The sequence below is a fragment of the Podarcis vaucheri genome (genome assembly GCF_965113315.1).
Source record: "Podarcis vaucheri genome assembly, chromosome: 14".
Taxonomy (NCBI): Eukaryota; Metazoa; Chordata; class Lepidosauria; order Squamata; family Lacertidae; genus Podarcis; species Podarcis vaucheri.
The window spans coordinates 37,548,183-37,575,342 of NC_138752.1; the positions used below are offsets into that span (position 1 = coordinate 37,548,183).

Consider the following 27,160-nt stretch of genomic DNA (forward strand, 5'->3'; position numbering starts at 1 on the left):
CAACAAATATGAAAGGTCAGAAAAGAGAAGGGCTTCTTTGTGTTTGTGAGGAGTTGAGAGATTGCTCGTTTCAATTTAGACATAATATAAATGAGATTACCCAACAAAAGCAAGCTCACAGCTCTCCCTGAGTTTGTGTACATACTTGGGGCACACATGTACATATTACAGTGTGAAATACTGTTGCTTTCCTGCTATTGTCATCATTATCACAAATAGGCTGCAACAAAATATTGCATGTCCCGAATTCCGGCCACTCCATTCCATTCTCCTCTCCCCAGTTTATTTTATTCTCCCCTGAACACAATCAGGCAGTGTTTCATGGTCTCCAAACACGTTCAGCCCTCCCTGCCTGTTTTTGAGTCCCTCCTGTTCTACATTCCCCACGGTTGTTGTGTTTTGTGCTTCTGTGAATTCTGGGATCATAGGAAGCTGCCTGCTACTGACTCATACTGCTAATCTATTTAGCTCAGTATTGTCTGCACTGACAAACAGCAGCTCTCCAGAGTTTCAGGCTGAGGATATTCCCAGCCCTACCTAGAGAAGCCAGGGATTGAACCTGGGACCTTCTGCATGCAAACCACTGAGTTACTGCTCCCCCCACTGCAGGCCAGCTGATGCCTCCCATTTTGTGTATGTTTGTGTGTGGTTCCATATTTTGGCAACATAAGGAATGGCACTCACAGCCTGAACATAAGAAACAGAGCGAATTATTATTATTATTTTGTGTTAAGAATACACAAAAAGCAAGCAGGTCTATGGGACCGTATTGCTTGACCCAGCAGGCTAGTCCTTAAGATGTTTTCACTGCACACAGGAAGATTAAAGATTGATCAGGAAATGGGAAGAAATGTCTGCTGATTGGCACATGCATAAACATCCCTTGATTTTTCTGCATTCAGTTCCTCTACTCCAGCCTGGCTAGTAGAACCAGTTCACACATTTGGCCCTGAATCAGCAAGTAGAATAACTGCTCTCTTTTCTCTAGGCATGGGGCAGAATAAGGGGGTAAAACAGAGCACAACACATAGGAACAGAATGAAATTTTTAAATCCTCCTTTCCATTAAAGAGAAATTAAAACATAGCCATCTGTGACACTTTAAAGACAAACGCTTTTATTATGTGGCTCACAATCCACTTCATCAGATGTATGAAGTGTTATCCCTCGTTATTCCATCAGTGTATACCTGCAACTCAAGATAACACTTACCTGAATCTGCTAAAGTGGACTGTAAGACCTGAAAGCATATGTCATAACAAATGTGTCTTAAGTCTTGTAAGGTGCCACAAGACTCCTTGCGTTTTTTGCTGCAATAGTTCACACAGGAGGCTACTCTCCTTAAAAATAAATATCTAGTATGTGTGGGTGTACTGGACTACAGCCCTGATGTGGTAGTTTTCTCCTTGCAGGGAATTATTTACATAATGAAACATTCCAGATATTATTCCTGGTCAGCTGCCATGAAGCGGTCCAGCCCACTTTTATACAGCTCAGGATTGCTTTGGGGGTGCCGAGAATCCCAGAAACCTGCTGCACTCGCGTGCTCGTATGAATCAAGCCCAAGAGAGCCAAGAGAGTAGCCGAGGCGCACCTTCTCCCGCAGTTTCAAAGCCTGCTGTGCAATTGCGCAACGCATGAAAAGGGACCTCTGACTTGGAAAAGTTCTTGCACCGTCATCGGCAGACCTCTAGGCTGAGCCAAGCGCCGCGCTGCGCCTTTAAGAGGCGCGATGGGCGGGAGGGCGTGTTGCAGGCATGCCTCCTTCGCTCGCGCTCCCACTCGCCTAGTTAAAGGAGAACCGCGCCGCGTCCAGCTGCCGCCGCCGAGAAGTTAAAGTCAAAGGCAAGCCGGGAAGACTTTGCCATTGCAACAGGCGGCAGCAGCAGCAAAAACAACAACACTTGGGAAGGTTTGCGGGGGAACCACCACCAGCGCAACGTGGGGGAGAAAGGAGAGCGCACAGAGGCACCTTATTATGATTATGTATTATTGCTTTTGTTAAAAAAACACACCTTGCCATGTAAAGTTGTGTGTGCAGGACACACACTTTTTTATTTTTCAAAACTAAACTATTCTAGTTGGGCGCGCGCGTGCGGCAGATCGGCTCCCCCTTTCCCAGCCTTGACCCACATTTCAGTCATCTGGTGCTGCTTGGAGACGCAGATGATGTACACCATCACTAAGGGACCTAGCAAGTTAGCCACCCAACGGAGGACAGGTAAGGACGGGACAAGGAGGTGGGCGTTTATGTGTGGGGATGAATCTGCATGTGCGTAAGTGACTCCTCTCTCGCGCCCCCCCCGCCCCCCGCTGCCAACCCGGTTGTGCTTTGAGAGGGAGGGAGGAGGGAGCAGGACCCTCCGGAATCCTCCCCAGCCCGTGCCTCTGGGAAACTTCCTTCCTTTGCAAAATTGATCTGTGTGTGTGTGTGTGTGTGTGTTGAGGGGACGTAAGCTCCGATCATTCAGCTCTCCCTCCAGGCCTGATGGGGCTCCTCTGGGCAGGAGGTCGCGCCCCCCACCCCTTAAGGACGTTGCTTCGATTTCCCCCGCGCAGGTCCCACGCAGCAGGTGGAGAGCAAACTGGCCGACCTGAAATGCCGCCGGCGGCAGCAGCAGCAGCAACAGTTCAACGAGTGGCCTCTGTCAAGGTGAGCGAAGGCGGTCCTTGTGTTTCCCCTACCCACGCGCAGCCAGGGACGGGACCCCAGAGCTGGGTCCCAATGGCCGCCTGGGCAGCGGTGGGGGAAATCCTGCCCGGGCGGCCGGAGAGGACGATCCGGAGCGGCGGTGACCTTGCGCGCCGCGTGCGAGGCGATCTCCTTAATGCGGCGCCTCCTCCTCCTGCTGCTGCTGGGCCCTTCCACTGACAGCCGCCCGGGGGAGGAGGAGGGGTGTGCGTAATCGCTGCGATCCCGCCTGGGCCGACTTGCTTGGGGAGGGGGCGTGAGGGGGGGCATCGCCGCGCCATGCAGCCCTCCGGTGTTTGGGGGGGGGGAGAGACGGGGGAGGGAGGTGACCTTGTGGAAAGGTTACCGGGGTTGTCCTTGCCCCATGGCTCCCACGTGGAGGGCGGGCTGCTTTCGTAGGAAACGAGTAAGAGGCGAGGCGGGGGGTCGGGGGGTGGGCCGGTGCGGGTGGGAGTGGGCGCAGGGCCCGCTGGGTGCAGGGGGACGCCCACTGGCACGTGCGTGCACGTGTTGGGCTGCGAGGGGGATCTCCTTCGCCACGGCGGGGGTGTTTGGAGGCGACGTCATTGGAGCTGGAGAGGGAGGGGGCGCGCTCGTGTTTCCAGATCGATCGCGAGCCCGTGCCCAGCGGGCGACCTTTCCCCTGGAAAGCGCCGAGGAAGCGGACACACCCCCTTGCAAGGGGGCGGGGCCAAGGAGGGGGTCCCAAAGACGGGGCTGGGCCGAGCCCAGCGGGGCCCCCTTCGGAATTGGTGACGGCGAAGGAATCTGGAGCGGAGGAGATCCTTACCTCTTCCATCCTTGGCCCCTCGGAGGCAAAAGGCCCTAGGAAGCCGCGGAAGTGGTGCGCTCGCGAGGTTTTGTAGGACAGATCTTGTGAGCCCTTAATTTTAAAGCTAGCTCGTATTCACGCTCTGTTTCTATTTATTCTGTTGGCTATTACATTTAGATCACACCCTTCCTCCAAGGGGCTCAAGGTGGCAAATTTGTATTTTTGTCCCCCCTCCCCCATCATAATTAAATTTGTTACTCACCCTCATGGGTGTAGCCAGGATGGGGGGGGGGGCAGAACCAACGTGATTTGGTCAGTTAAGTACAGTATTTCTATTGTCTTGCTCGATGGGGGGGGGCAGCTGCCCCCAACCCTTGGCTATATCCATGCTCATTCTTCACTGGAAAGTTATCTTCACAGAAACCCTCTGAGCTTTATGAGGAGCAAGGATTTGAGGAATGGAGGGTGAGGCTCTGAAGTTGTGGTCTGGCACTCCAACCACTAGAGAACTCTGCCTCTATTAGCCTGGAGGGTGGCGTCCTCTTTTACTGTTGAAATTTAACCCAGGAACTCCTCAGAGCCGGGACTTTCCTGCTACACACACTACCATACACACACATACACACACACAGACACACAAAAGAGCCCTGTCCTGTCTCGGAACTTCTTAGAAAGCCCTGGAAATTTGATTTTTAAATGGATAGTGTTAATTTGTGAGTTTCGATCCATCAAAAATTGGGTGAAGTCATGTCAAAGTCACATTTTCGTCTGCCATCTTGATTCAGAATGGCGCCTGGTGTCCAAATGTTGGCAAAGACATCACCCCCACATTGGGAACCCTCATGCCAAGTTTGGTAACAATATCTTGAGAGGCAGCCCGACCTATAGAAAACAAACAGACAAACTGTTCCCCAAATACAGTGGTGCCCCGCAAGACGAATGCCTCGCAAGATGGAAAACTCGCTAGACGAAAGAGTTTTCCGTTTTGGAGGTGCTTCGCAAAACGAATTTCCTATGGGCTCGCTTCGCAAGACGACAATGTCTTGCGAGTTCCTGCTGGTTTTTTTCCTCCCCCCCCCTTTTTCTAAGCCGCTAAGCCGCTTATCAGCTGATCTGATCAGCAGATAAGCCGCTAAAGCCGCTAATAGCGCTAATCTGCTAATCCGTCAATGGGCTTGCTTCGCAAGACGAAAAAACCGCTAGACGAAGAGAATCACAGAACAGATTCTTTTCGTCTTGCGAGGCACCACTGTATATAGTAGCCAGCAAGATGGATAGTTAGATCGAGCTTGTATTACTCTGTGAAGGAACACTGATAGTGTATACAGGACTTCAGGCAGGGAATATCTCCCAGCCTTACCAGGCAATGCCCAGGATTGAACCCACAACCTTCTGCATGCCAAGCAGATGCTCTGCCACTGAGCTGGGGCCCTTTCTTCACTGCAGTTATCCTCCTTGTTGATTGCATTTCATAATGCAGGTAGCAGCAACATTAACAACTCACAACAAAATAGGCTCTTATTTTTGTTTATTTTTAAAAGTAAATGGATCTGTGTCATTTGGCCAACATGCCTGGTCCGATAGATCCATTTCACCGATAACTGTCGCTATTTAGAGTGTATAGCCTGTGAGCTGAGGAGAGAGACTGGCAGCTTTGAGACTGGCATAATCCTGTACCATAGGAAATGGGGATGAAGAGGTGTGTCTTGGCAGCCCTGTTGCTTCCCCCAGCTCACCTGACATGGTCCACTTGGCTTGCACAAGTGTGTGCTTGTTAATTCTGGATTAATTATTATGATGATGCAAAATACACTAACATGGGGTTAGAATCCTTGCTCCATACCTAAACGTATGTTGAAATAATAGGATGAGACGGGGGGATAATCTTTACTCTTTCCCAATGGTGTGTTCACCCAGTTTTCCTGACACACGTTCGTTCCACTGATGGCACATGGAGCATGAGTCCAAATCTGTATTTGCCCTCAGTGAAGACTGGTCCATTAGGGCAAATGGGACCCTGCCCCCATCATGATCAGTTTGCTTTTGGCCACCCCCACCTGCCTGCCTCCCTACTTACAACCAGTCCAGGGGGAGGTCCTGCCTGCCAGCTCCTTCCTCTTTAGTCTCAATGTTGCCCTTGTAGAACTTAGCGAGGAGGTGGAGAATGGGGACCAAACCAGAATGATTCATCTCCGCCTCTCATTGGCTCTTGCTCCCCCTACTGTTGGGCTCTCTGCCTTTTGCCCTAGGAGCCCCAGTGGGCACCAGCCTTCCCTGCTCCCCATGCACCTAACATTTGGGAGAGAGAGTGAATTGGGCATGGAAGGAAAAGCAAGGAACATGGCAATTGCTCCATTTTGGGGGACTGCTGGATTTGGCCTGGGGATAATCAGGTCACGGCTGCGGTCTCCTGATCTAGAGAACTAATGGATTTGGAAGATGTTAAGCATTGCATCCTTGATATAGTACGTTCTTGAACACAAAGACAGCTCTTTCTTTAAAAATATTAAATCAACGAGTTTCCTTGTATGACATTCTGGTTTTTTTTTGTATGAGCTGGGGAAAACTTGGGTGGCCTCCAGACTATTAGGATTTTGCAGCAGGGATTCAGTTGCAGGCCATAAGTTTAAGGTTTGCTCAGTTAAAGCACTGCAAAGTCCTATTTTTATAAACAGGCCTTTTGCAGTCAGGAAAGTGATGGGGCAATGCATTGAAAAGTGTGGGGTGAACAAATGACTAATGGGAAGACCTAAACCACTGTACAAGCAGAGTGGGCTGAATGACCATTGCCATATAACCACCCCAAAAGCAAATGAGAATAGACAGTCAATAAAGACTGGATGTAGTTTGACCACTGCATAAGCTTTGTGGAAGCAGATCAGGATGAAAACATAATAAATGGGTTATGTGGAGGAGCCTGGCAAATTCCTTATTCCGTCACATTGTTAAGGTTCCCTTATCAAATCAACTTCAGTTTCAGGATACAAGGGCTCTCCCCACTTCCCCTTCCATTCTCACAACAACTCTGTAAGGTAGGTCAGGCCCAGAGACTATTCCCAGCAAGGGGAGGTTTGAACCCTGGTCTGCCAGCTCCTAGTCCAGGATTCAAGACACTACATGCCCTTGGCACACCTATTTGTTCCTTGCTTCAAATCTTCAGTGCCCTGCTTTACATACACAATTTATCCCTGTAAAATTTGCAAGCAGCGATCTGTAGATCTTTGATTTATTCATGCTGGGTGAGCAGATTGCACTATTTTTTTCCTCGGCAGCTGAGTGGATAGTTGAATATAATAGCTCATGGCAGGAACCCCACCCCAACCCCAACCCAGCACTTCCTTGAGCCCAATGCCCGGGGCAATCACCAGGGTTCCCATAGAAATCTATTCTGCGGCTGATCTTTTTGAAGAATTGATAACTCACCCACCTCCGCCCATAGCCAAGATGCTCTGATTGCCCTCGAGCAAGTATTACGGTAGGTGCCAGGCCAGGTATTGCCTTGTAAGCCCAGCAGTTTACTGAACAATAAAACCATTTTTATTGGGCACCTGAGATGGAGTGTTATAAACATATTGTGCGTTGCCTTCCCTCACCATGGGCAGGTTGCAGGGCTGCTGTTCTCAGCAACAGCCTTACAGGAGGTGTCAAATCCTCCTGTACAGCTGCCTTATTTGGGCAGTGGACAAAGACATAATCTCTCCTAGCTGGGGAGAAAGAAAATACTGCAGAGCAGGGAAGCACCACAAGCAGGGTCCCCCTCCAAGGGAGGCACAGGGACTGGTGACAAGCGGCAAGGGCCATTCTAGTTGTGGCTTCCCTTCTGTGGAATGCTCTCCCCAGCGAGGTCCACCTGGCAACTTCACTGACATCTTTTTAACACCAGGCCTTTTGACAGACTGAGATGATGTTGGTTTGTTATTAGCATCCTGCCAAGTTTCCTGGCAGGACGTATGGGGACGCGGGTGGCGCTGTGGGCTAAAGCCTCAACGCCTAGGGCTTGCCGATCGAAAGGTCGGCGGTTCGAATCCCCGCGGCGGGGTGCGCTCCCGCTGCTCGGTCCCAGCGCCTGCCCACCTAGCAGTTCGAAAGCACCCCGGGGGGCAAGTAGATAAATAGGTACCGCTTACCAGCGGGAAGGTAAACGGCGTTCCGTGTGCGGCTCTGGCTCGCCAGAGCAGCGATGTCACGCTGGCCACGTGACCCGGAAGTGTCCCCGGACAGCGCTGGCCCCCGGCCAATAGATGTGAGATGGGCGCACAAACCCCACAGTCTGTCAAGACTGGCCCGTTCGGGCAGGGGTACCTTTACCTTTACCTTTAAGTTTCCTGTGGGGGTTGTTTGTTCTGATTTTATTGCATTATATACTTAGATTTATGTCTTTAATGTGTCAGTCACTTGGGAGACATAACAAGTCTAATAATAATAATAATAATAATAATAATAATAATAATAATAATAATAATAATAAACAAATGTAGTATTTGAGGTGTGTCTGGTTTCCTCACTGTACATCTTTTGGCAAATGCTTTGCTTTGAAGGGTTGAATAATAACAACAATGATGACTGTGGAAGAATAACATTCTCTGCCTCTGTTTTGGCAGCCCAGCTCCAAAGCTCGTGTTCAACAGGGTAAATGGCAAGAGACCCCCACTCATGACCCCCCCTACGTTGGCCACAGAGGAAAACTACACCGTGGCACATGAAGAAAATGTTCGGTTCGTGTACGAAGGTAGGTGAGCTGCTCTGTTGAGCCCAGGAACAAGGTTTTTAACCTGTGCTTGTTTTCCTTACAGCTTGGATGGAGATGCTTCTGTCTAGGTGTGGGGTTTGGGATCGGCAGTGGTTGGCTTCATTTCACAGGGCCCTTAGTCTCACCAGTCAATGTGGGCTGTCTGTTGCTCTCTGGATTCTTCCTTCTGGGAACTGGTTCCTCTTCCACTTTGTGGTTGTGCCCGTGCCAGAGACAAAAGCAACCCTGCAAAACTGCAAGCTCTGCCCACCTCTGCCTCTGGCCACACCCAGACTCCCTTTTCCTATTGGTCAGTGGCCCTGAATAGGTAAATGGCCCTCATCACCCATCTATGGCAGCTTGGTCTAAGGAGATCTGGTGTAAAGGAGTTCAGGGTCCTCATACCATCATGCCTACGGTCAAAACTATATGTGACATTTAACGTGTGTCTGCAGATTTTTTTAAAAAAATGTAAATAGATTTTTTTGAAAGAGGAAATTCAACAGGTGTTGCCTTCCTTTCTCCCCACCCACCCAGTGGGTCTAAGCCTTAGATTATAAGGATTTGTCTACACTTCTTTTCCTGTGCCTAGAAAGCATGTGTCTGCCCCCACCACGTTCCCTGGGAAAACCCACTCTTTACCGCTGAATTGGAGCAAATGTTAATAAGCGGGAAACCTGATTGGCGTTTGCTCCGATTCAGCGGTAGAGAGCAGGTTTCCCCAGAGGAAAGTGGCAAGACAAGTGGAAGTCTGGACGAGTCCTGGGATAAGAAAACAAGCCGGCAGATGTTAGTGAAGGTCAGTTCATTAGGTCAAGTGGGGCACTGCTCCCGCCAGCATCAGCCTGCTTTCAGCCGGCCTCTACCTCCTGTTTCCTTCTTTCCAACCGGTCCAGAGGGTGGCACTTGCTGTCAGTCTCCTCCTGCTTAGATTCAGTGTTGCCTTTGTAAAACTCAGCGGGAAGGATAGGGACAAATCTAGAATTAGTTGGCTATGCCTGCCTATTATTAGCTCCATCTACTTTTGGGCTAATGCCCTCCCAGTCCCAATGGGTATTAGCCACCACTGTCTGACATTACTGTGACATCATGTGATTGACAGGTTAGCAGCCCCACCCACCTGTCAAACTTGATCTACAGGCAAAGGGTGATAAGGATCTGGCCCATAGGCCGGATCTGGTTCCCCACTGAAAGCTACATAGTCTTTGGCCTGCAAAGGGGCCAAAGCCTTCTTCAGGAAAGGCGTCAGCAGCTCAAGTTCTTGTCAGCCAGAAAATGGGGCCTCCATGAGGTTTGCTGCTTTGGAGTGTCCTTCTCTCCTCATGTGCCCTCCTCTCTCCCACCCTCCAGCCTGGCAACAGGTGCAGCAGCAGCTGGATGGAGTCCAGCAAGGGGACAGCAGATCTGGTCCAGTGCAATACACAGAAAAAACACCTGGCCCTGAATTGAAAGGTAAGTAAGTGCGTGTGGCCTGCCTTCAAGGAGTGGCATGGAATCAAGTGCCGTGGGATACACAAGAGATGTCAGTCAGATCCCCAGAACCAAGAGGCCATCTTTACAAGCCCCTAGATCCTTCCCCAGCTCAGGTTAAAAAATCCAAGCTGTAAAATAATTCTCAGCTTTCTTCCCTTGCCCGCACCCTTTCCCCCATCCCAGAATACTTAGAAGAGCCACTGTTTAGTGGTAAAATGCCATATTTGCATCTATATTCTAGTGAATCCCTACTCAGTTCACTAAGACATATTGCAAGGAGACCCCCCTGGTCCCCTTCCAGGACCACAGTTCCCAGACTTCCCTGTGAAGAGGGATTGGTTGTTAAACAAACAACCCCTCTGGAAATGGTTACCAGGATTATTGCACCTCTTTACCCTGGTCTTTGAACTATTATTGTGATGAATACATATTGCAGAATACACCCACAAAAATCCCTCCAGGCTGGAGAAGCCCCCAGTCTCCTGTTTCTAGCATAGTAATTGGGTTGATGGATGTAAAATAAGTGCCTTCTTTCTGTGGGCAGGTTGTGTTCTACAGCATTTTAATGTATATACAGTCGTACCTTGGAAGTCAAATGGAATCCGTTCCAGAAGTCCGTTCAAATTTCAAAATGTTTGAAAACAAAATCACAGCTTCTGATTGGCTGCAGGAAGCTCCTACAGCCAATCAGAAGCCGCAAAAGCCTGTCTGACATTCGGGTTCCAAAAGAATGTTCACAAACCGGAACTGTCACTTCTGAGTTTGTGGTGTTTGGGAGCCAAAACGTCCAAGTTCCAGGGTGTTCAACAACCAAGGGATGACTGAACTTTATATTGGTTTTAATTTCCGTGGCCATTTTGAGTTTGACTCTACTAAACAAAAGAAACTAAATTATTTGAGAAGCTGTAGTTTTGATATTTCCTTAGCCTAATCCTTCAGATTTTGCAGGCAGATTTTTGTTCTGCGCGTGCTCTTAAATGGACCCAATCTTCTTTTTTTCCAGATTTTGTGCCCATAGACCTTGAGGACTGGTGGGCCCAACAGTTCCTGGCAAAAATCGAGAACGGATCTTAACAAGGGGTTATGCAGAAAGCTTAAAACAAAAAAAGTTTTAAATTTACCGTAAGGAAAATATGCACCCGTCCAAGCAAAGAGAAAAGAGAGAGAAAATGGGGAATCCCTTGGCAGTCCCACCCTGGAGCCCACTTTTGGGGGCAGGAAGGAGAGCGACCGACAGCGAACTGCTTCCTTAGAAGCTCTGGATTTTTTTTCCCACCGGAAGATTCAGACAGACTGAATGTCTGGAAGTGCCATGGCAACGTGGGTTTGGGGGGGAGGCTTAGGGGAGGGTCTGGCAACCCTGTCCTACTCCCACTTGGAGCTGGCACCCTCTGGAAAGCCAGCGCTGCCCTGTAAAGCCAAGACTGCATTCTCAATAAAAGCACCAATGTGCCAGTGGAACAAGGCCATATTGCGTGGGGAGGAATTATGGCTGGGAGCGGGCCAAGGACGCCACTCCTGCAAAAAAGGAAACGATTACAAAAGCCTTTGCTGGTGGTGTTCTGCTGGCTGGCAGATGAAGGGCAGGGGGGAGCTGGTGGCGCAGGGGAATTCAAGTTTGCTTTTGCCTCAGCTGCTAAGTGTTGCACTGCCGTTTGGTCAAGGCAGGGATGTAGGATCGTGTAGTCCAACCCGCCTGCAATGCAGGAATATGCAGCTGTCCCATACGGGGGATTGAACCTGCAACCTTGGCGTTATCAGCACCATGTTCTAACCAACTGAGCTATCTCTTCTGACAGTATTGTTGCTTTTCACTCTGTACGTCATCCAACACCCCCCCCCATGCATGTTGGGAGGTAATACAAGTGCTTAGGCAGGAACAACACAGAGTGCAAAGTCCTGCTCTTGCTTCAAGTTTTAGCTCAGGAGAGGATAGTTTCTATGTTCTTGGGTATTGTTCTATTTAAGAACATCAGGCCCATGTAGCCCACCACCCTGTTCTCACAGTGGCCCACCAGATGCCTCAAGCAGCGTTTGAGCACAAGAGAGCTCTCACCTTCTGCTGGTTTCCAATAACTGGTATTCAGAGGCATTCCTGCCTCCAAACTCAGCAGAGCTGAGCTATGATTTTCGCAGAGCAGCAGCTGACGCCATGTAGTTATGCACAGCACACACACCTGCTAAGTATGTTACACTCTCTGGGATGTGGGTGTGCATGCATGTGTGCGCACAAACAGATACATACCCCCCTCCATCTACCATGACAGGGGAAAAATGCAGAGTCACTACTTTGAAAATCCAGTTTATTTTTTGAGATGGGGGAAAATGTCACCACTACAACTGACTGCAGTACATAAGAGCCATTGAAGAGCAGATGGACACACACTCACATGTCTGAGACATGGACTAACCCTGCACCCCTCCCTTTCAGAAGTCCCTGTATCCTCCTTAGTGTTTAAAAATGTATTTTCATAGGCAGGCGCGCGCACACACACACACACAACCAACACAAATAAAAAGTGAAATATGGGGGTGGGGAAGAAAAGGGGCATATACATTGGGAGGATGCAATAGCTAATGGGTGGCTTTCGTGGTTTTGATTAGTGCTCAGTTTGCCACTGTTGTCGTGTGACCAAAAGCAGCAAGAGGCGATCTCCGCTGGTTCCATTTGCCTTTGCAGCAAAAACATTTCAGTACATTGTGTTTGGGGGGTTGGTGCAATAACAGACCTGAGAAATTTCAGAGCACAAACTGGATCCATAAACACACACACATACAATTGTGCAAAAATGCAGTGACTTGTGCAAGACGAAGGGATTTGCTGTGTAGGTCAAAGTACTGAAAACAACAAAACTGTGACTATTTTACAGTCTCTAGACATCTAAAGCAGTGGTTGTCAAAACTCCCGATCCCCAGGGAACCAGTCTGCTTGCATGGAAGCCTCACCACTGCCCCTGTGAAGTAACTGAGTGCATACCTGGGAACACAAGGGGGACACCCCCCACCCTCTGCTTTACTCATTTATTTCAGGGTTCTGCTGCCTTTCACAGCAACTGTGATGTGCAGGGGCAGAACCAATGAAATAAAAAAGGGAGAAACTCAACACCTCAAAGCCCTCTGTGGTAGCACAGGGATATTGCTAATAGCAGGTGAGCCACCTTCCAAGGAAGCCTGTTTGCCATTAGTGAGCTCACTGAGGAAGGCCTACTGAATAAGGTTCCTCAAGAAACCACGGGAGGTTTAAAGAACCACAGATCTAGATCCCATGTGGATGGACAAGCAGGGGGGTCCCAGGGGAGGGGAACAGCTGCAGAGTTTAGTGTATGGTAAAGCAAAAGGTGGACCAAGCAAGAGTGAACCCACCCCCTCCATAAAAGGTACATTCCACATAACACTTGAAGACTTGCATCCGTTCGATGCACCAGCTCCCTGGCAAATATCCACTGTTCAGAGGACCTGGTGGGTGACTGCCACATGCTTATAAATAGTGGTGGTTGCAGCCCATTGGGGCTGGTAGGGCAGAAGGCAGAGAGCCCAACAGTAGGGGGAGCCAGAGGCAAGGACAGGCATTCTAGTTTTGTCCCCATCCTCCTCCTTGCAGAGTTCTAGAAGGACCAACACTGAGACGGAGGAGGAGGAGGAAGCTGGCAGGCTGTGCCACCTTGCTGGGCTGGATGAAGTAAGAAGGCTGGCAGCTGGAGCTTGGCAGAAGTTGACGAGGCAGCGCCCAGTTTGCCCAAATGAAGCAACCCCCGCTGTTGCCTAGAAAAGCCAGTGTTGAGTGCCTGTAAAAACCTGAAGCAGTTCTGAAAGTGGATCAGCCCTTATTAAGAGCAAAGGCTGTTCTCCAATCTGCACGAAGCAGATCAGAGTTTCCCTTTGGCTTTGCAACTCTTTTGTTCGCCAGAAAGCACCTGGGGGTGTGTGCGAAAAAAGGCCCAGGGGCCCAGGAGGGAAGGAAGGCAACGGAGCAAAAAAGCACCTGCACAGTCCTCTACTGGCTCTCCCTGCGAAAGGGGAGCTGCTTCTCCACCAGTGAACCTTGCAAATTTCAGCTAAGGCCTGCACCAAGTAATGAGCAGCTGAACCTGGTGTTGGCCCTGTCTAGGTTAGGTGGTGTGGCTGCCGCTTCTGGTATATTTCTAATGCTTCCTAGGACGGTGGAGTGGGGGATAAGACAGGTGGACTGAGCATCTCCATGTCAAGAGAGGCCACAACAACCCCATACATTTAAAGAGCATGGCTTTCCCCAAAGGATCTGGGGAACAGCAGTTGCTGAGAATTGTAGCTCCATGAGGATTAAACTACAGCTCCCAGGATTCCTGGAGGGAAGCAACGCATTTTAAAACATACGTTGTGTATGCGAGCCACGGCTTGTGCAGGAGAACCTCTTGGTGGACTGTGCCTGGGTTCACTAGGAGGAGTGCCACCTTAGGCTGGCCTTGGCCAAACTGGACGGAATGTGATTGAACACGGAAATGGACAAAAAAAGGACACCACTAATACACTCTTAAAAAGGAAGACAACAAGGAACATGCACCACCTGAAATAAGTAGTTTGAAGCGCCTTTCTTGAGTAAGCCAAAGGCAGGGGTGGTGATAGAAAGGACTGACTAGCTCCCCCACACCATCCCATTTGCTCACAGACATCATAGGACTGGGTTTCTGCCACATGGAAGAGGCTAAGCAAACGATGCACACAATGCACAGAACTCTTGGATGCACCTAGGGCGGTTCGACTTGCGCCCGGGGGTGACCCAAAGGCACCCCTTGGAAAATGCATAGTTGGGTTATTCTGAAGAGCCCTGGTGGCCAACCTGATGCAGGGAAGTGTTCTAATCACACCGTGATAATCTCACCCCCGTTTCTGCACCTTTCCCAGTACTAGGATAGCCTTTTGTGGGACGCAGCAACCAGAACTCTTATTTAGATAATAATAGAATTATAAAATTGTACAGTTGGAAGGGACCCCAAGGGTCATCCAGTCCAAACCCCTGCAATGCAGGAAATCTCAGCTAAAGCATCCATGACAGATGGCCATCCAACCTCTGTTTAAAATTGTGGCCACATGACATCACAGTTATTAAAAGGGCAATGAGGTGGCCATGAGAAGTTTTGAAAACAACAATCCACAATGCCATACACAAGGCTGTTGAGTGGCAAAATTAGCCCTCTGTGTTCCAACTCTTTAAGCAATCTGATACAATCACAACCAGCGATGTTGGTCTGCAGATACACACTTTTTAGAGCACAGACCATCTTCATACTGGTCCTACAGTGCAACCCGTTGACAAACAACTACAAGCACAAAGTAACCCCAGAATAAAGTACTGGCTCCTCCCTCTTTTCCACCTCCAGAAACCTGATTGCTTCCACTCCAGGGTCAGCTAACCAGTATGCAGATGGCTAGCTCCTCAAAGATTGGCAATACACACGTCCATATCAAGAGGGGTCCAATTCTCCTTGGCCTGAAGAACCCATTCAGGCAGTTGTCAGTTTTTAAGCCAACTGAAGGCAAGTGCACAACTGCCTTAAGTAGTGTAGTTTGAAGGAGTAGTTTTCTGGCACCAAACATGATTAGGAATCATGGCCATCCCCTCCATGGAATTCCCTGTATAAGGAGAACGGGGGCAGATGGACCACTGTGTGCCTAAAAGACCCAGATTCTGCTCCAATGACAGGCATAGCTAAAACATCTAGATGTATTACATTAACATGCCTACGTTTGCCTATTTCATTCCACTTCTGCTAAGCCATGTGCAGGGACAAATTATGAAGAGCACTAGAAACATCACCCCCTCAGAACTGGGGGGGGCTGCATAGCCCGTCACACGTCTTCTGGTATTTCAACTGCATTCCCAAGCTTATTTCTGGAGCACTAAGGGATCAAAACGTTGTTTTATGGTAATGCAAATGAAGGATTCTGCAGATGTGGAATTCTCTTCCGGATATCAAATTTTACTCGGCTGCAGGTGCAAGGAAATGCATGAACCCAACAAGGACTAGCCAATGGCTAAGGGTTGGTGGACTTGCTAGAGGGCCTGGGAATGAAGAACTAGGCCACTTCCTGCCTGATCTGCTGACAATCTCTGAGTCTCATTAAAACCTTGAGCACTGCAACTGCCATCATTGCCTTTGCAAAAATAGGATGCATTAAAGGAGGGACAAAATGGAAGGGTTTGTTGTTGTTTTTTTGCTGGGTTCCCCTCTGCCCAACTTGGAGCTGCAGATTTGGGTGGGTTTTGTTTTTTTGGTGCTCTAGCAAGCAGCATACAGAGGGCTCAGTGCAGAGCAGATGCTTAGTTAGCAGGTGCTGTTCAAGTCTTGACAGGTGCATGCAGTTAGGCCCACATTTATCTAAGGCAGGATTTTTATTTATTTTTTTGCCGGGATGGGCACTTGGGCTGCAACACACCTGGCCCTACAAAACGCTAGTCTCCAGAGTTCCCCATTTGGACAAGCAGAATAACCCCTTGCTAGGACCCTCCACTCTGTTCCTTAATCTTTCCTCAATGCAATACAAAAGGCAGGTTTTAACATGGTGATTTCTATAAGGCGCCCCCATGTGGGAAAAGCAAGGGACCACAATAATGTCTGCTATGACATGGTGGGATTTCTCTCATTTTTCCCCCCAAGGGGAATGTGCTAACTCACCCTAACAGAGGTGATAAGGCTGCCATGGGGAGCCTGTCTTCCTAATGTTCTTGGGCTGCAGCTCCCATCACCTCCTGCCTGCATGGCCAACGGTTTTGGGATGATGGGAACTGGGGTCGAAGAGGCATTTGGAGAGTCTCAGGATTCCCCTGCCCTGCATTGGGAACATCCTTCATTCTGGGGAACCAAGGGCTGAGCTGGCCCTAAGTGGGAACACATCCTGGTCATTTGTTGAGACAAAAGCAGCACTACAACAGAACATATCCTACAGTGCAGGTGAGCACCTTGAAACTGGGCGTGAACTTCCTCCTCACTCCAACTTCTTGGAGGGATTCAAAAGCCCTGGTTCCAGCAGAGCACCTTAATATAAGTGGACTCCTGTCACCAACACCTTCACGGCCTATTCTTTCCAGATTTCAGAGGAGGAGGAGGACACGGAGATGCTTCCACCTGACGACAGCCTCCGCTTCTGCAAGGCTGACTTGGCTGCTACAAACCCCAAAAGTGCAGAACAATGTCCCCACCTGGGTCCAGAATCAAGCCGTAACAGAGCACATGATTAGTTGGTCCTGGAGCATACACAGACAAAATGACAGGTTGCCAAGTGGCAGTTCCACTTCTTTGCAATTGGCTAGGATTTCATACAGCAGAGAACTCTCCCATGATCCGTGGCTGATGGAAGCTTTTGGCTAGTTCTCTAAATCAGTTCTCTTCAGCCTTTGGTCCCCAGATGGTGCTGGACTCTGCCTCCCACCATCCCCAGCCAGCTTAACTAATGGTTAGGGATCATAGATTTGAAGAATTGTAGAGTTGGAAGGAACCCAAAGGGTCATCGAGTTACAACTCAATCATCCCTGACAGATGGCCATCCAACCTCTGTTTAAAAACCTCCAGAGAGCCCAGCACCTTCTGAAGTAGCTGAATAAGCTCTTACTGCCAGAAAGTTCTTAGTCAGAATCTCTTTTTTTGTAATTTGGATCCATTGGTTTGAGTTCTACCCTCTGGAGCAGGAGAAAACAAGCTTGCTCCCTCTTCCACGTCTGTCTGTCTTTAGATATTTGAAGGTGGCTGTCATATCTCCTCTCCCTTTCCTCTTATCCTGGCTAAACCTACCCACAACCTCTCACAACCGTTCCTCGTAAGGCTTGGTATCTTTATCATCTTGGCTGTCCTTCTCTACTCATCTTCCAGCTTGCTCATATCCCTGCAGGTGATAGGAAGCATAAGCAAACAACATCTGGGGATGACCAAAGGTTGAAGAACATTGCTCTAAACTACAGCAAAACCACCTCGAAGGAGATTCTCCATGAACATTTAAGGTTAGTGACACGGATGAAAGAATGTGCAAGGGTGGTGCCCGCGGGATTCCTACTATGCTAAACTCAGCCTCACAGTTGTCTGAAAAGCAAAATGCATTATCTCTCCCCCCCGCCCCCGGCTCCACCTGAGGAAAGCGAGTGGCGAAAAGGAAGTCGGGCTGGACGGATACGCCACACGGGGACGTTTTGTTTCCTCATACAGACATGGGCTGCAGACAGACAGACGTGTGCGTTGCCAGTGCCTCATTTGCAGAGGCACACTGGGCCAATGACATAGATGTTGACCCAGTGGAAGTCCTGGAGGAGAGGATGCAAAAGACAGGGTCCACCAGTCATCCCAGCACCAGGAGTGCATTACCTGCGTGGTGGTGCAACACTGTCCTCTCTGGTTGGCTTAAAGGCGGAGGGAGAGCTAGTTAAGACCCACAGGCTGGCTGTGCTGCCTTGAGATGCAGCCCTTTGCTGCTCTTTCCCATGCCTCGCCACATGCGGACGTACACCATGACACACACGCACACATCATGCATGCTCTTCCTCTTGATCCCGGCACTGCGGAGAGCAGGAGATCTCGCCTGCCCCCCCCCCCGCTTCGTTGAGAATGTCTGTCCTTTTGATGCATTGTTGAAGACATGGCTGATAATATAAATTACTGTCTCTATATATACTATGTATAGGCAGCAGGGTCAGTCCGTGCGGAGCAGGCAGAGGGGCTCCGCCTCATTTCCCTTGATCCTCTGTGTAGTGCTGGAAACGGGTGAAGCTCATGAAGACTTGCTCCAAGGAGATTTGGCTGACGGAATAATCCTCCATGAAGTACTTCTCTTTGGCTTTCTCTAGTGCCCCGAACACCTGGGAGAAAAGAGACAGCAAAATCTTGGTGAGAGGCTGAGGAGGGAAGCACCTTCCTTCAAGCAGCGCTTTTGAAAGGTTTGTAAGAGGCCTTGAGTTGCTTTTCCAAGATCTTCCCTTCTCCCCAAGAACAAGCCAGCGCCTCCTCTTACTATGATCTATTCTTACTGCAACATCCATAACATGGTAGCGGATGTTTTGGTGGTCTTTCAGCTGATTCCCTGGTGGCCCGCTGGAATGCGGAGTTAACCAGAACTATCAACTGTCTGGCTCCGAAGCGCCCTCTCCAACTGCATGGAGCCTGGATAGCCCCGTGGTTTTCTCCAGGGCTAAGGGTGATGAAACAATTGCTGAGACGGCTAGAGCACTGGTGGTGGAAAACTCATTCTGAATCAGACCAGACACAGGTTAGAGCTGAACGTCAAGCCTACCAAGTGGCAATAGCGACGGTGAAAAGGACCTTCTTCACCGCCTCTATTGCATCTGCAGAAAACAGCAGCAGGAGACTCTTTCAGGTGGTTTGCAATCTAATGGAACCACCTTTGCCATCAGGGCCCAGTAAGGACCCCAAGATGTCCTGCAATTATTTTGCAAAGTTTTTTGCAGATAAAGTCGCTCAGATTCGGAAGGAGGTAGAGAGCAGGGCCGGGGTGGGAGAGTGCTAGAGTCCTGTCTAGTCAAGTTGCATGGAATCAATTCCAATATTTTACCTCTTGAGGATGTGGACAGGCTGCCTGGATGAGTGAAACCAATCCTTGCCCATTCTGGCTCATAAAAGAGAGCCAGGAATAGCTGAGTGATGGGCTCTGCAGGGTGGTGAATGCTTCCCTCTGTGACGAAGCCTTCCCAGACCCACAGCAAGAGGTGGTCATTAAACTGCTTCTTAAAAAAACATCTTTGGACTCGGCCAATATGGCCAATTATTGCCCAGTCTCAAATCTTCCATTCTTGGGCAAGGTGATTGCATGAGTGGTTACTGAACAACTCCAGGCACGCCTGGAAGAAGTGGACCATTTGGATCCCTTCAGTCAGGATTCAGGCCTCATCATGGGAATGAAACTGCTTTGGTCGTGCTGGTCTCTGGCAGGCTAGGGACAAAGGTGAAAGCTGTTTCCTACTTCTGGTGGATCTGTCAGCGGCCTTTGATATCATCGACCATAACATCCTTCTGGACCATCTAGAAGAGCTGGGAGCACTGTTATACAGTGGTTCCACTCCTTCCTCCTGGGCCATGTCCAGAAAGTAGTGATGGGGGATGAGTGTTCAGACCCTGGGCTCTCACTTGTGAGGTGCCTCGGGGTTCCATCCTCTCCCCCATGCTTTTTAACGTATATATGAAACTGCTAGGAGAGATCATCAGGGGGTTGGGGCTGGGTGTTCATCTGTATGCGGATGATACCCAACTCTACCTTTCTTTTAAATCAGAACCAGTGAAGGAGGTGAAGATCCTGTGTGAGTGTCTGGCTGGAGGATGGATGGCAGCTAACAGATTGAGGCTGAATCCTGACAAGACAAAAGTAGGTGTGCAGCCTGGGAGTCATTTTGGACTCACAGCTGTCCATGGAGGCATAGTTCAATTCCATCTGGTATGCAGGTGGAGACCCTACCTGCCTACAGACTGTCTCGCCAGAGTGGTGCATGCTCTAGTTATCTCCCACTTGGACTACTGCAATGCACTCTACATGGGGCTAACTTTGAAGGTGACCTGGAAACTCCAACTAATGCAGAATGCGGCAGCTAGACTGGTGACTGGAAGCAGCCACCAAGACCATATGACATCGGTCCTGTAAGACCTACATTGGCTCCCAGTATGTTTCCAAGCACAATTCAAACTGTTGGTGCTGACCTTTAAAGCCCTAAACGGCCTCAGCCCAGTATACCAGAAGGAGCGTCTCCACCCCCATTGTTCTGCCCTGACACTGAGGTCCAGCTCCAAGGGTCTTCTATTGGTTCCCTAACTGTGAGAAGTGAAGCTACAGGGAACCAGGCAGAGGGCCTTCTCAGTAGTGGCGCCCGCCCTGTGGAATGCCCTCCCATCAGATGTCATGGAAAGTTTTTAATGTTTGATTCTATTTTTAATATTCTGTAGGGAGCCGCCAAGATCAGTCTACATCCCAATCCCAAAGAAAGGCAGTGCCAAAGAATGCTCCAACTACCGCACAATTGCACTCATTTCACACGCTAGCAAGGTTATGCTTAAAATTCTACAAGGAAGGCTCAAGCAGTATGTGGACCGAGAACTCCCAGAAGTGCAAGCTGGATTTAGAAGAGGCAGAGGAACCAGAGACCAAATTGCAAACATGCGCTGGATAATGGAGAAAGCTAGAGAGTTCCAGAAAGACATCTACTTCTGCTTCATTGACTATGCAAAAGCCTTTGACTGTGTTGACCACAGCAAACTATGGCAAGTTCTTAAAGAAATGGGAGTGCCTGATCACCTCATCTGTCTCCTGAGAAATCTCTATGTGGGACAAGAAGCTACAGTTAGAACTGGATATGGAACAACTGATTGGTTCCAAATTGGGAAAGGAGTACGGCAAGGCTGTATATTGTCTCCCTGCTTATTTAACTTATATGCAGAATTCATCATGCGAAAGGCTGGGCTGGATGAATCCCAAGCCGGAATTAAGATTGCCGGAAGAAATATCAACAACCTCAGATATGCAGATGACACAACCTTGATGGCAGAAAGTGAAGAGGAATTAAAGAACCTTTTAATGAGGGTGAAAGAGGAGAGCGCAAAATATGGTCTGAAGCTCAACATCAAAAAAACGAAGATCATGGCCACTGGGCCCATCACCTCCTGGCAAATAGAAGGGGAAGAAATGGAGGCAGTGAGAGATTTTACTTTCTTGGGCTCCATGATCAGTGCAGATGGTGACAGCAGTCACGAAATTAAAAGACGCCTGCTCCTTGGGAGAAAGGCGATGGCAAACCTAGACAACATCTTAAAAAGCAGAGACATCACCTTGCCAACAAAGGTCCGTATAGTAAAAGCCATGGTTTTCCCAGTAGTGATGTATGGAAGTGAGAGCTGGACCATAAAGAAGGCTGATCGCCGAAGAATTGATGCTTTTGAATTATGGTGCTGGAGGAGACTCTTGAGAGTCCCATGGACTGCAAGAAGATCAAACCTCTCCATTCTGAAGGAAATCAGCCCTGAGCGCTCACTGGAAGGACAGATCGTGAAGCTGAGGCTCCAATACTTTGGCCACCTCATGAGAAGAGAAGACTCCCTGGAAAAGACCCTCATGTTGGGAAAGATGGAGGGCACAAGGAGAAGGGGACGACAGAGAATGAGATGGTTGGATGGTGTTCTTGAAGCTACCAGCATGAGTTTGATCAAACTGCGGGAGGCAGTGGAGGACAGAAGTGCCTGGCGTGCTCTGGTCCATGGGGTCACGAAGAGTCGGACACGACTAAACGACTAAACAACAAGGGAGCCGCCCAGAGTGGCTGGGGAAACACAGCCAGATGGGTGGGGTATGTATGTATGTATGTATGCATGCATGTATGTATGTATGTATGTATGTATGTATGTATAAATAAATAAATAAATGATAGATAGGTAGATAGATAGATAGATATTATTATTATTATTATTATTATTATTATTATTATTATTATTCACATATCCTTCACCCAGGGTGGGTGACAACGAAAGCAACTTACAATCACAAAAATTTTAAGAAATTGAGACCTAATAATATTCATCTCAAGTGTCAAAAGTCAGGAGCTGTATAATGAAGAAGTCCCACAACTACAGAGGATGCTATCTCCTGCACCACCACCCCAAGCACAAGAGGGCAGAGAAAAATGCTTCTGGCCCTCAGAAGTTTTTCCAGGTGGAAATGTGGCCCTCGGGCTGCAAAAAGGTTCCCCACCTTTGGTCTAGCAAACCTGCCCCCCCGAGTACCCCTGCAAATTATCATGAATGTACAATAAGGAGGACATTTAGGTGGACCTTCAGAAGTGGCCACTGCTCAAGCCCACCTTCAGCCCTTACCTGTGCCCAGCTGAGGTTCTTGTTGGTGAGGTGATAATGGACCATGCTCTGATGTTCATGCTTCAGGATGCTCCCTGGAAGAGGAGAAGCAGAGATATATAGCCAGCATAATAACACCAGAAAATTCCTGCTGGGATCGGGCCAATGGCCCATGCAGTCCCACATCTTGTTTTCACAGTGGCTAAGCTGATGACTCAATGGAAAGCCAGCAGGAAGGACCTGCTCAGAGCAGCACTCTGCCCACCTGTGATTCCCAGCCACTGGCATTCAATTTTTAAATATATATTTAATATAAAGCACATACAAACTGCTTACACACACACACACACACACACACACACACACACACACAGTAGCTCCATCTGAAAATGGGCAATTAATCTACATTCAATCATTTCTTTAATACCATATGCTTAAGCATTCTTTACTGCATTTGCTATTTATATATTGTAAACCTTTCTTAAAAATGGATGAAGGCATCTCCCCTTCTCTCACACAATAGAGAGAATGCCCTCTTCTAAGTCAGTGTTGGTTATGAGACGCATGTGCTTCATCTTGCTTCAGAATCACTTAAGTCACATGCAAATGTATGCAAATACATATGCAAATTCAAACACATTTGTATAGTAAAATTTGTACAAAGTCAACTGATTGCTTGACTAAAACCCATTTGACTACATAAAAAAAAGAGAATTGCTTAATTTCCCCGGTACCCTAATTATTATGATTCAGGTCCTCACGAGCTTGTCTGTACGTACCTGGGAAAGTCTTCTCCACAAATGTTTTGAAGGCCTGAAGGTTGTCCTCATCATCGCTGTGGGTTTTTGCCAGCAGGGTGTACCCACTGCCAAATTTGCTCTTCAGGTGCTGTGGGCTCCCCAGGCATTTGAACTGCCCATTCACCATGATGGCCAGCCGGGTGCACAAAGCCTCACATTCTTCCATGCTGTTGAAAGGAGACAAGGATATAATTATTTATAGTCACCATTTTTTAAAAAAAAGAAAACCCCAAAAGTAACTCAAACCAAATTACATTAAAACCAACATACAAGCCATGGAACATGCAGTGGTCGTGCAAACATGCATACAGATTTGGGGAAGATGTGATAGAGGAGATTTCTGAAATAATAGGTGTACTGGAGCCCAAACTGTCTTTCATTAATTTTCAGTGGGTTGAATAAGCACTGCCCTTTTTCTCCCTCGATACCCCTTCCCTTCCCACCATGCTAGTGCAGGCTAAGAAAATGGTCCCAACCTGTGTGAAGTGATAATGATGGACTTCCCGCACTCCCGCGTCCTGGCAACTGCATCCCACAGTAGGCGCCTGGCAACAGGATCCATGCCGGTGGAGGGCTCATCCAGGAAGATGACAGGGGGGCCACCAATCAGGGCTATCCCCGCGCTCAGTTTCCGCTTGTTGCCGCCACTGTGGAAGGAGAAGGTATCAATGGACTTTGCCTGTTACAAAGCCATCAAGGGATCGTTCTGCCACGGCCGCCTTCACCCACAATTTACCCATTAACAATGGACTTGGGGCGAGACACTAAATGAATCTTTGAATCGGCAGCTAGGATTCCCCCTTCTCTCGTTTTTTTTTAACAAGCAGCTGCATGAGGAGGAACAGGGGGTGGGAGGCAAGCAACTCTTGTCCCGGGGGGGCACATTCCCTTGAGAAGTTCTCCTGCACAAGCCTCTCTGAAACGAACAGAAAGTGCACAAGAGCGAGAGGAAAGCTCTCCAGCTCAGGGGTGGGTCAACCTGGTGCCTGTACAACTGTGTGGTGAGGACTCTCTGGACTGGACCCACGGCAGGGGGCTGAGCTTTGGAGGCCAGCATCTCTCTGCCTCACCTGTACGTCCTGATGAGCTTGTTCGCATGTGGCTCTAAGAGCAGGCCTCGGAGCATGTTCTCCACACAGCTGCCAATGTAGCGCTCGGGGATCCCTCGCAGCCGGGCGTACATGCTCAAGGTCTCCCTCCCGGTCATGTGATCCAAAAGGGCATCAAACTGAGGGCAGTAGCCAATCCGCTGCTGGACCTGAATGTAAACGACAGACCAAAGTCAACAGAATTGCCCGGCAACCTCCCTATTGATGGTTTCAGTGCCCCACCAAACCCAAAACGGCCTCTTCTGGACCTGCACTTGATGAAGGTGATCCAGGCTGCTCCAGTTTGCTTCTGTTAATCTGAGCTTCTAAGAGAGAAGCCCTGAATGTGAAACAGGGAGGCCACAGAGCCTGGCACCCACCAGCGACTATAGGGTTGGTTCCAGGGTTTGGAGGGGGTCCGGTCTGGCGACAAATAAAAGTAAGGAATCCAGTTTGTTTGTATAAAGCAGAAGGAGCTGCAGAACAGAAGTGACAACCAACAACTTGGAAAAAACGACTGGACAAATTCATGGAGAATAAGACTTATCAATGGTTTCTAGCCATGGCGGCCTTGTTCTGCTTTCACTGTCTGAGGCAATATGCCTCTAAATACCAGTTTCCAGGGATCACAAGTAGGGAGAGTGCTAATGCGCTCATTGTATTTATTTATCTATCGCATTTACATACTACCTCGCCGCCCCCATTCAAGGTGGCATACATGGCCTTGCCCTCCTCATTTGATCCCCACAATAACACTGTGAGATAGGTTAGTGTGAGAGGCTGTGACTCTACCCAGTGAGCTTCATGGCAGAGTGGAGATTGTAGCCCATCTCTCTAACCCACACTGGCTCTCTCATGCCAGGCTTGTGGGTTTCCCAGAGGCATCTCAGAGGCCACTTTGATGACAGGATGCTGAATTGAGACAAAGTCTTTAGCCTGATCCAGCAGGGCTCTTCCTATTGTTTCAACCCTTACCTTTTTGATGTTGGCCAGGATGCTGTGCCCATCCACATAGGCGTCTCCCGATGTGATGCTCTCATCCCCTGTCAGCATCTTGAAGGTGGTAGTCTTCCCTGCCCCGTTGAAGCCAAGAAGACCGAAACACTCGCCTTTGTTGACTGCCAAGGATATTCTGTCCACGGCCAGGCATGAGTCCCTGTTGCTGTACACCTGGAAGAGCAAAACAAACAAACTGCTGGGTTGCAAGATGGCTCCTCCTCATTCCTCCCAAAGAAGTGATGCCATAACTCGTGTGACTGGTGCCCACTGGGACTGGTAGGGTGGAAGGCAGGGAGACCAACAGCAGGTGGAGTAACAGGAAGAGCCACCCCTTGATTGGAAGAAGCTGGGTGGGGAAGTGGTGGGAGGTGGCTGAAGTTGGTGGGGCAGTGCCCCAATTGCCCTAGTGGATCAATCTCCACTGTTATCTCCCCACTTCCTCCAGAGGGGCTTCCTCCAGAAGTTGGGAGGACAAGACTCCTACAATCTAGAAAAGTGAGGGGAGGGTAGAGGGCACACCAGCAAATAATCACCTCACATTGCCTCCAACTGGGAGTATAAATAAATGAGAATAGTGGTCATGTTGTGGTTGTTGGGGCCTGGCTAGTCTTACAACCTTAAAAATGGTCTGATTTGGTCACATACCAAACCTTTGGTCACACACCATACCTTTAAAGCACATTTAACACACATGGTGTTGGGCTTTTTCACTGACAGGACCAGTGTTGCAGAATGCCCTCCCTGTTCAAGAGGCCCCCACTGGTATTGGGATTCTGCTGGCTCCTGAATACACTCTTTTCAGGAAAGCATTCCTCTGAATTTGAACTTCCTGACTTAATTGTTTTAAGCTATTTTTATTGCTACGCTTTTTAACTGGTTTGTTTTATTGTGTACAGCAGGCTTCTTCAAACTCAGCCCTCCAGATGTTTTTGGCCTACAACTCCCATGATCCCTAGCTAGCAGGACCAGTGGTCAGGGATGATAGGAACTGTAGTCTCAAAACATCTGGAGGGCCGAGTTTGAGGAAGCCTGGTGTATAGCATAGTACAATCGATTTTATATTGGTAAACTGCTTAGAAGCCATTTTGGCATGTAAGAGGTATAAAAATTAAATAATAATAATAATAATAATAATAATAATAATTTATTATTTATACCCCGCCCATCTGGCTGGGTTTCCCCAGCCACTCTGGGCGGCTTCCAAAAGAATATTAAAATACTGTGATACATCAAACATTAAAAGCTTCCCTAAACAGGGCTGCCTTCAGATGTCGTCTAAAAGTCTGGTAGTTGTTGTTCTCTTTGACATCTGGTGGGAGGGCGTTCCACAGGGAGGGCGCCACTACCGAGAAGGCCCTCTGCCTGGTTCCCTGTAACTTGGCTTCTCGCAGTGAGGGAACCGCCAGAAGGCCCTCGGTGCTGGACCTCAGTGTCCGGGTAGAACGATGGAGGTGGAGACGCTCCTTCAGGTATACTGGACTGAGGCCGTTTAGGGCTTTAAAGGTCAGCACCAACACTTTGAATTGTGCTCGGAAACGTACTGGGAGCCGTACTCCCAATATAATAATAATAATGTCTTCAAAGAGAGGCTAAGCTTTAGAAACCACATAGGAGGGTCAGAAGTTTACCTTGGTAAGCTCCTTGATGACTAAGGGACTGTTCAATGATGAAAGGGATGCTGTTGGTGACTCCAAAACCTTCTTCCTCTCATCTGCAACATCCCGGTCTTCTGGAAGGACGGGGACTCTGTTCAGCAGCATTACCTGTTGTAGAAAAAGCCAACAGAATGTAGACGATGAGCA

The 27,160-nt window shown here is 48.8% G+C and overlaps 2 protein-coding genes across 4 annotated transcripts in view; one reads left to right on the top strand and one right to left on the bottom strand.

The window, feature by feature from the left end:
• ABCA3 (ATP binding cassette subfamily A member 3) overlaps nucleotides 1-27,160 on the bottom strand; it is a 272,379-nt gene that overhangs the window by 162,960 nt on the left and 82,259 nt on the right. For 2 of the 3 annotated variants that reach the window (XM_082199036.1, XM_082199037.1), the window contains exons 25-31: nucleotides 26,987-27,121; nucleotides 25,335-25,529; nucleotides 24,342-24,529; nucleotides 23,748-23,918; nucleotides 23,251-23,438; nucleotides 22,493-22,566; nucleotides 11,955-18,486 (exon numbers count right to left, since the gene is read on the bottom strand). In XM_082199036.1, the coding sequence (XP_082055162.1) occupies nucleotides 18,355-18,486; nucleotides 22,493-22,566; nucleotides 23,251-23,438; nucleotides 23,748-23,918; nucleotides 24,342-24,529; nucleotides 25,335-25,529; nucleotides 26,987-27,121 (1,083 nt within the window). In that variant the 3' untranslated portion in view covers nucleotides 11,955-18,354. Of the gene's footprint in view, nucleotides 1-11,954; nucleotides 18,487-22,492; nucleotides 22,567-23,250; nucleotides 23,439-23,747; nucleotides 23,919-24,341; nucleotides 24,530-25,334; nucleotides 25,530-26,986; nucleotides 27,122-27,160 lie in introns of those variants that run through there. The other variant, XR_014213589.1, reaches the window with a different exon arrangement.
• Nucleotides 1,770-11,130, top strand: MCRIP2 (MAPK regulated corepressor interacting protein 2). The gene is made up of 5 exons (XM_082199254.1): nucleotides 1,770-2,220; nucleotides 2,559-2,652; nucleotides 8,065-8,192; nucleotides 9,543-9,644; nucleotides 10,669-11,130. Exons 1-5 carry the CDS (start codon nucleotides 2,166-2,168, stop codon nucleotides 10,737-10,739), a joined length of 450 nt encoding a protein of 149 aa, XP_082055380.1. The 5' UTR covers nucleotides 1,770-2,165; the 3' UTR covers nucleotides 10,740-11,130.

Coding starts and splice junctions, on each gene's coding strand:
- MCRIP2 (XM_082199254.1), top strand. CDS start 2,166: ATGATGTACACCATCACTAAGGGACCTAGCAAGTTAGCCACCCAACGG. Junction 2,653..8,064: donor AACGAGTGGCCTCTGTCAAG/GTGAGCGAAGGC, acceptor CTGTTTTGGCAG/CCCAGCTCCAAAGCTCGTGT. Junction 8,193..9,542: donor TGTTCGGTTCGTGTACGAAG/GTAGGTGAGCTG, acceptor CCCACCCTCCAG/CCTGGCAACAGGTGCAGCAG.